The 9,486-nt window shown below is 31.0% G+C and overlaps 1 protein-coding gene across 1 annotated transcript in view; it reads left to right on the forward strand.

Annotated features, from left to right (window-relative positions):
- The first annotated feature begins 8,729 nt into the window (after window positions 1–8,729).
- LOC108722563 (uncharacterized) overlaps window positions 8,730–9,486 on the forward strand; it is a 55,223-nt gene continuing 54,466 nt past the window's right edge. The window contains exon 1 of the mRNA XM_018447743.1: window positions 8,730–8,861. Coding sequence (XP_018303245.1) covers window positions 8,800–8,861 — 62 coding nt within the window. The 5' untranslated portion in view covers window positions 8,730–8,799. The remainder of the gene's footprint in view (window positions 8,862–9,486) is intronic.

Genomic DNA, 9,486 nt, shown 5'->3' on the forward strand with positions numbered 1-9,486 from the left:
AAGATTAATCCAACCTAGATTGGTGCAAACCCGATCGGGCCGTAAACGCTATTAATTTACTTTTTTATTAAGCTCTGTATAATTTTTCTCTTCACCGTGTTATTCAACATTGAAACAAAAACGGTTTTTTGTTTCGATGTTGAATAACTTCCCGGGAAAAAAATTTTTTTTCTATATAATTATATAGAATTATATATAATTATATATAAAATTATAAATAATTTTATATATATAATTACATATAAAATACTTTTTCCCGGCCTTAAATCAGAATGGCGATTATTAAGTCTGACGAGCTTTCGAGAGCATCTTTTTATTTCTTATTGAAATAAAAAGATTCTATTACTGAAGATTACTGAATCATTTCTATTTATTATCAACTTCAACTTAACATTGCTCACTAATATATTCAGAGTAAACGAAGTTCGGGGGAAATCGATAGCAAGACCATTTTCTTGCTTAGATGTGTAATCGTGATTCAAAGCTAGAAAAATAAAGATGTTAAAGGTATATATACCGATGTTACCGTGAGTAAAATCTTAAGAATAAATTTGTGCGTTACTATAAAGGGAAAAAAATATACGGAAAATGCGGAGCAATAGCAAAGTTATAGAATGAATGAAGAAATACGAATGCATCTCTTTATGTATGTGATTGAGTGCAGTTACGTGTACAGGTTATGCGAAATCTCATGCTGTTCATTTTGAAAATGACTTAAATCGTTTTGAAATGATATTAAAAATCTTTGTGAAAATGAATAATTATGAAAATGAATTTGCACTCTAATTTATATATTCTAATAAGCTTATTTAAAGCTAGTTTAGATTAATTTTTATTTTGTATATTTAAATTATATCCTTGTACCATTTCCAAAATGTATAGCACGGACGATTCAATTGTGAGAATTTCTTGTGTGTAAATTCTAAGTCTCTTCGCAGAGTTTGACAATTAGAAATTTTTTCATGAATTCTACAATTATTCGACGACTTGCATATACAGGGTGTTCGGAAAGTAATGAAAAATCTTTTACATAGGGACAGAATGGACTAAACTGAGAAGAAAAGCCCTCTACCATTTTACAATTTTTGCAATAGTTAACAAGATATTAATTACTAAAAATTGCCAAAAATTGGCCTTCAATAATTTTGTATTCAAATGCTATCAACTTTACAGAAAAACTATAATAGACGAAAATTGTTTATTTTCTTCTCATAGAGCTCTATTCTGCCACTATGTGAAAGATTTTTCATTACTTTTCAAATACCCTGTATATAAAAAAAACCGAAAAAAGTACATTTCTCTGGAGCATTGTATATCTATAGTATCCTGACATCATTACGCAACACAATCGTCAATTTTATAATCTATATGTGTTTCGTACCTTTACTATTAAATGTACGATTGTCCATCATAAAGTACACAGTTAATATTTATGGTACTGTGATGCGAATTCATATACACAGTATCAGGGTACTACCATGATACTCTTTTTCTGTAAAAATGCCAAGATCGTTCAAATTTCGAATATTTTAGAACAATATGGACATTTCAATAAAAGATGATACACACAAATCTTAATACTCATCATGACAAAATTTGATATATGCAAAATATCGACAAAGTTTCAGAATAACTTGTGATTTAAGTAACGGTGCGAGTCTTGAATCAAAATCTGTGAAAAAAAAGATTATTCAAAAAAGATTCGTAAAATGTCGAGATAATAAAATTTTTATGTCATAAAAGATCGTTTCGCTTTTTTGCAAAGGCTTCGATTCTGCACTAAATGAGATCTCGGCTTTTCGGGACTCCAGTTGAATCTAAACAATGCTATTCATGAACGATATTGTGATGACTCTTTTGTAACTTCGTAAACATCTCGGTATTGTCCGAATGTACGATTTCGCAAAGATCTGAAAACGAAAATGGTTCGATCTTTGAAATCTATTGTGAGATGTGAATATATATATACGTATATAAAAAAAAATTGTTTCGAAAAGACTGTTCATACTGCACGACATGCTGCAATTTCGGATGTGATCGTCTAATAGTGTATATATCGCTACTCAAATACATTAAAGAACCTTCCACTGAATCGATACAACAATGCAAAATGTCCATTTAAATCTTGCATTCATGGGAGGAAAAATGTGTAAACATCGTTCTTGTTCCTCGAAATTCTTACAGGAAATATAGTGGGTGCCTTCCGATAAGCGACTCAGTACAATACAGTGATTATCTCATCCTTATTTAACATTGGCGAACAACAAAGATGTAATGATGTACACCGTCATATGTGTCTCTTGTTGGAAGGCACCCAATATATATATATGTATACGTGTGTGTATGTGTATATATATATATGTATATATACTAAAATAAGTAAAAAAATTTCATATGAATGTGACATATGCTATATACTTTAGTTTTTGAATTACAGATGATTAAAAAAAATATTTAAATGACCACCTCGTTAACATTTATTGTACGTCTTAACACATCTTTGGGTGCAGTGATGTTACAAATGCTTTGGAGCATTCGTAGTCATATAATTATATGACATTTTTTACTTATTTTAGTGTGTAGATTTATCCTTTGAAATACTTATTACCGTGCATTTATGAATCACTCTGTGTATATATGTATGTATGTGTATATATACATATATACACACACGTACGTACATATATACACATACATATAGAATATTCTAACATATATATACAGGATATTCTTCGTATTTTCTTTCGCCTAAAGATTCCTCAACCAATTTAGGTACACACAGAAAAATATCATTCTATTGAAATAATTGAATAAAAAGTGATTACTCAATTTATTTTTTTAATTTTAAGTAACAATTATCTGTAACAAGGAATGTTTTCTTGATAATAATTTTAAAACATACTTATTAATTATAATTTAAAAAAAAACTAATTATTATATACTCAAAACAAGAATTTATGTTTTTTTTGTAAGAATGTTATAAAATTTATCGAAGAAGCGACTTCATATAATAAGCGAGTTGAATTTGTTTTAATTTAATAATCTGGATTGAAGTATTAAACTTATTAGGATTTTTTTAGAATGTATTTTGAATAAATTCGATGCTTGTGATGAACTTATGATAAATTTACATATACACAAATTTTTGTTAAATAATAAATAAATACTTGAAACAAGTAATTATTATATTTGCGTATAGCATGTATTTTTCTGTGTGTAAAATTGATATTTCAAAAGACATTTGCAAAATCACTTCTTACTAGAAGAAATCAAATTAAAACCGTGTTGATTAAGAAACTTATTAAGTACATTAAAAATATATGTAATTACATTGTGATATCATAAAAGCTCTCTTTTTCGAATTGTATTTTTCTCAGATTTGTATATGCACTGTATGGCTAATTCATTATTATTAGCTACTGATAACGGCAGACGTTTCTGCCACTTACTTACACATATCGTAAGTGCAATATAATGTGAATTACTTTTAATTGTACACATACATATATTAGAGAAGTAATATTATATGTCTTTAACATAATAGATAAATAATTAATTAAAAGGAATTAAAAGAAAGTAATTTTATAAAGTTAAAATGGTCTTTTCTCTCGAGATACGCGAAAAATGTCTCTTAAGGTATTCGCGTCACTCGCGCCGCGTGACGTCGATAGGATGTAAGATGTAAATGGAATGTGCCGTGGACACAATTGCCACCCCAGGAAGCCGCGCCGTGCCGGTATCAACATTCCGAGCCAGTGTGACGCCGTACGTGATGCCTGGCAGCACGTACAATCGTGGATACCGCTAATAATCTCGTTTTCGATGAAAAATTGAAGTTCAGGTGATTTTATTTGTTAAGAACATCCCTGAAATGCAGTATGATCTCGATAGAGGAAGAACACATAGAAGAATTGCTCGAAGTTCTTCAGAGAGTGGAAGATGTTCAGGGCTGGGAGCTGTTGAGAATAAAGTAAGTATTTCAAGAACGAAACTTAAAACAGATTCTTAGGAACCTTTTTCCATATAATAACTTTTTCCACATAATAACTCGTAACTAAGTCATTTTAGTATCTTTTTGATTTTAAATAAATAAAATGATAAAATTTAATCGCGTATACATTCCTTTGACTTAAATCAATCGAAACTAACTATTCGTTTACCACTGAAAGTTGAGTCTCTGACCTTCACCGTTATCTCGACTTTATGGTTTGCAAATATGTAGTATTTTGGGAATGAAATACGCTTTATGGCATAGTAAGGACACAGTCGTTTGTTTTGTAGTCCTATTGTATATCCTGTCATTGAAGAAAATTGTTGATGTTCTTATTGCTGTTTTTATTGTCATAATTTCTGTCAGTTTTTTCTTTTCTAACTTAAACTTTATCCTCTTAATAATAGTTTTCTTGATATAAAGCGTATGAGAAAAAAGTAATTATTAAAGTTCCAATAATATATAAATTATGTGATTTATTATTTTTTAATATTATTTAAGGAGATTCTCTAGTCATAAAACACATATATTAATATTTACGCTTTAAACAAACTACATGTGAAAGTTGTGTTCATAACATTCTGTTTTCATTGAGCAACACATTTTTATAGATTATTTATTTTATTTGTTAATAGTTTTATTGTTATAAACTAAAACTTTTTAAATAATGACAAAAATCTAAATTTTTTTGTATAAATATATTTAAGTAAACGTGACTTATGCAAAATTTCATTAAGATTCATCAATTAGTTTATAACAAATAAATATTTTGTTTATTTACTGAACAATTAATGTCTGCATCTCAATGTAAGTGTGTCTTTACATAAATATTTTTTAATTCATACAGTACTTGTATAAAAAAATTGAGATTTTTATCATTATTTTGTAATACATTTTCATATATTTCTATTAGAGTACAAATTTAAAAAATATTACTTTTTATTGAATATTGAAATAACTTTCGATCCAGATGGTAAAAAAAATTTTTTTTAATTTAGGAATGCCTCTATTTTTATAATGAATTTATTCTCAAAATTTGATCAAGTTCCTATATTATGTCAAATGACTGGAGAACCTTCTTAATTTAATTATTTAATAATGAATTTCGTAAATAATTTAATAAAAGCAAGAGTAGATTGAAATATGAAATTACTCATTACCGTTAAGATGATACTGTTAAAAAAAAGGATAATCTAAAAATCGAAATTCATACACTCGCTTTTGAATGCATTTCGGGACTGATTTCGCATTCACAGACGATGCGTGAATAGAGAATTTTTCTATTCACAACAATTATTCTATTTATATTTATGTACGTATAGTGCAATAATATACAACAGTCACGAAATTGTTCGTACAATCTACCATTATGTCGATGATATTATTCTTCAGACTACTTTTTAAATTAGTGTGACACTAGCTTTATAATTAGTTATTGAAATACAAATATAAATTATGGTAATGCCATAATGTATGCGTAAAACCACAATTTTTAACATAGTAATTTGAAAAAATCATCAATATAACAGCGCACTGTCCAGACAATTAGTTTCGTGATTATATTTCGATATTTTTAATCGTAAAAAATTATTAAATTTAAATTTTGAAACTCATTTATAAGTTTCATCAATAATATGCACTTATATTCTTTTATTACTCTTTACTTTAGCAAATTATTTCATCGTTATATCGTCGTTATATGATCGATTATATCACAGAATCTTATATGTACAGACATATATATATTATTTACATATGTATACAAATATATATGAGCACTATCTAAAAAAACATTTAATGATTTAATAATAAAGAAACATATAAAGCTTGCATGCTTATTTAGTTGTACTTATGCAAATTTATGTATGATAAAGAGTTGTTAGCATGCATCACAAAGCGTATTAATGCACTCAAGCTATTCCCCATAAACTACATCTCACGCGATGCATTAAAATTTTTACGACAAGTACATGCAATTGTAGGTCGAGCGCAACAGGTAGCAAAGCCTTCTGCATCCTTTCGAATTTTCGTTACAGCTCTAAGTAGTATGCAAGATGCATTTCCATATTCGCTAGAGAGAAAGAGAGAGAGAGAGAGGGGAGGGAGAGGAAAAATGGAGAGAGGAATTGCAGAATCAGACACAATAGTTCACTGAGTGATGGAAAGGAAAGGAATAAGAAGAGATCGAAAGTATTAAACGATCGATTTATTATCTGGTGTTCGCCGATACACAGAGCGTACAATAAAGATCGTGCATGAAAATAATTTTAATAATATTTGAAATAACGCATTTAAATAATGATTGAGAAAAAAGTAATTGTAATATAAATATAAAATTATTAAGATGTCATCGATTTATACCATTATATGACATTTGCTCTGTACATTTCTTATATTTAATTTGTGGTGATTCTCATTTATGGTGAATACGAATTATAAGAACGAGGAAATTGAGGGCATCTACCACGAACGCTCGTTGTTTTTCAGCGAAACTTGTCTTAAGATAAATACATTAAGAATTACAATAAATAAAAAGTATAATATATACAAATTATAAGTATAATTTTAATAAAGACATGATCTTTTAATGTGATTTTAATTCGTCAATAAATATGAAATAGAACACATGATTGAACACAGAAAAGAAATCAGATTTTCTGATAATTAACTACAGTGGACGTGTGGTTGAATAAAGAATAAGGAATGTTAACCTGGAAAATTACATATGACAGAGAACCAATAATTCTTGCGAATAAATCACGCGGAGGAAGTTGCGGCAACAACACTGACTGCACAATAGAAACTCGCGATCGAATTATTTCCCGCGACATTACTGCTCGCGTTTTCTTTCCTGTTCTCCAGCAAAATTATTTCACTTCTAACCGATTCAAAATAAACAAAAAAAAAAACGAATAATTGACTTGCGTCATATTTATCACTGATAGGATTATTGATAAATCGCTGTTAATTGTATTGAAGAATACTCATTGTCAGTCATATTTATATGAAACCAAACACATGCATTTGAAATACTATATTTTACAAGAAATTAACAAATGACAAGATATAATGAATTTTCATGAAATGAATTCATTTAAATTTTTGACAATAATGAAAGAGAAAAAATTGAAAGAAATATTTTTAAAAATTTAAGATATTTCTTACAAGGGAAGTTTCACAACTATCCGGAACCAATTTGATTCTCCATGAAATATGTTGTTAAACACGAAAATCTAAGACACACGTATTTTTTTATACGTGCGCTAACTCATGTTTAAGGGGTGTTTAAATCAAATCGGTTCCGGACAGTTGTGAAACACTTCCCTTATTAGTAAAAAATATATTAAAGAGAAAAATTGTAAAATAATTTGATTATTATTGGTTAATAATATCTTATTAGACTTTAGTAAATAATAAAGAAAATAGTGAGATTTTTTAATAAAAGTCCTTTATAATGATAAAATACACGCAGACGAAATCGGAAATTTCAGTAAAAATTGAACGAATTTATTGTGTTAATCTTTTCCTCGTTTCTCAAAATTAATTTAATATTACATCGTTTCTCAAATTTAATTAAATATCACATGTTTCATTTTAAATCCCTTGCTTTTCTCGGGACATCCAATCTCGTTATACATCACTGATCCCTCACACTATACAGTACGCTTACACTATACAGTACGCACACTCGTGTATGCACGATCTCTTCCTAATACTAATGCACATCTTATGGAGCAGGTAAAACGATGCTATAATACACAAACGCACATTTGCACACGCGAAATCAAGAATTTCGCATCGCGTCGGCTGGGTCATAGCAGGAAGAAGAGAACCCGATGTATTGGTATAACATAAATTACGCACACGATCAAGAGTCAGATTATCGCTACAGATAGAAGTATAAAAGAATATGCGACGCCGTTACACATCCAGATAAGTGTTAAGCTGTCTCTGTATGCGAGCAAAGTAACGCTACGCACACGCGTATACATGCGTATACACGCACACAAAGGCAAAAACATGCCACACCAGTTTACACACAACACACGCAAATCAAGAATCACACTTTTGTACGCTTGTGTCGGACGGGTAGAAGGAAAAGAATATCTTCACAGTAACTTACACACAGACAGGTAGAACGCAAAGAACGTGCCACGCCAGTTTACACACGGCATGCACGCGCGCGCGCACACATAAACACATTCCAATCAAGAATCGTACACCTGTCTGCGTGTGCAGAGGGAAAAGAACACGGCATTCACACACAGACGAGGAAAGAAAAACGCTGCGTGCGTACATGTGCACAGGTAAACCGACGCGAGCGGTGCGGCACGACACTCGTCTGAGGCCTCAGTGAGGTGGTGTTCACCGCCGTGTGTGCAGCTCCTCGTGGTTTCGCCTCCGCCTCCGCCTCCACCTTTTCTTCGTCCTTCTGTAGTACCAGGGGGACCAGCCGGACTAGGTAGCTTCACGAGGACGTATATCTCGGGGCCCGTAGTCACAAAACGAGCCCCCAGATCGCTCTTTCGTTCTGCCATATCGGTAGCCTTGACGGGCGCCAGCCAGCCTGGAGACCCAGAGTTTTAACCCGATCTGATCTGGTGAACACACGTGCGCTAACCGCAGAGTACAGTGAAGAGAATTCAGGTTCGTGAGTCGTGTCAAAAAGAGAATTTCTTCCGCGATCGCGAAAGAGAATTTCTTCGGTATCGAGAGGTGAATTTCTTCGAGAGTGTTCGAAGAGGAGGAGCGGCAGGATGTGTGATCGGTGATCATCGGTGTGTGCCACGGCAACGTGAGTGCCGACGATGTCGACGACGGACGTGGTCCGCATTGTTCAGCAAGGAGCTGCTGCCGACGAGGACCAGGGGTAATTTCTTTCACTCGGCACTTATTTCGGAACGTAAGCCTCACGAGGTGAAGGGTCTTTTCACTTGAGCCTGGAATCAGTAAAATATGGTTTGTCTCATAGTGAAAGAGGCTGAGCGAAATGATTGTGTCCAATATTACTCTTCAATATTCATCGCTCTCAAAATAGAAGAAAATTTGCATAAAATGACACAATTAAAATTACTTCAATTATTACGATGCGATTCATCAACAATTCAAATAACTGACCGAAGTGTTACTAAAAAAATTAGAAATTACTTTAATGTCAAATCAGTGAAAATAAATTCAGTAAAAATTATTTTAAGCCTTGCTGATCTTAATCTGAGATTACTCTGAGAAAAGACACATTAAAAAAATTAAATTGTTATATATATCCTAAATACCTATTGGCTAATCTAGGCAAACAATTTAATACTTTATTAAAGTGTAAAATTTATGATGAAATCATAATTCCTCATTTACTTTCCAACGAAAGAAAAAAAGAAGATTGATGAATAATATTTTTGACAAATATTTAAAGATTCAAAGTTAAAATATTTTGTATGTATATTTATTATAATATATAAATTATATATTCTCTCTCTCTCTCTCTCTCTCTCCCGCTC

The sequence above is a fragment of the Mycetomoellerius zeteki genome, unplaced genomic scaffold (assembly GCF_001594055.1).
Source record: "Mycetomoellerius zeteki isolate Tzet28-1 unplaced genomic scaffold, Tzet1.0 scaffold210, whole genome shotgun sequence".
NCBI classification, from domain to species: Eukaryota; Metazoa; Arthropoda; class Insecta; order Hymenoptera; family Formicidae; genus Mycetomoellerius; species Mycetomoellerius zeteki.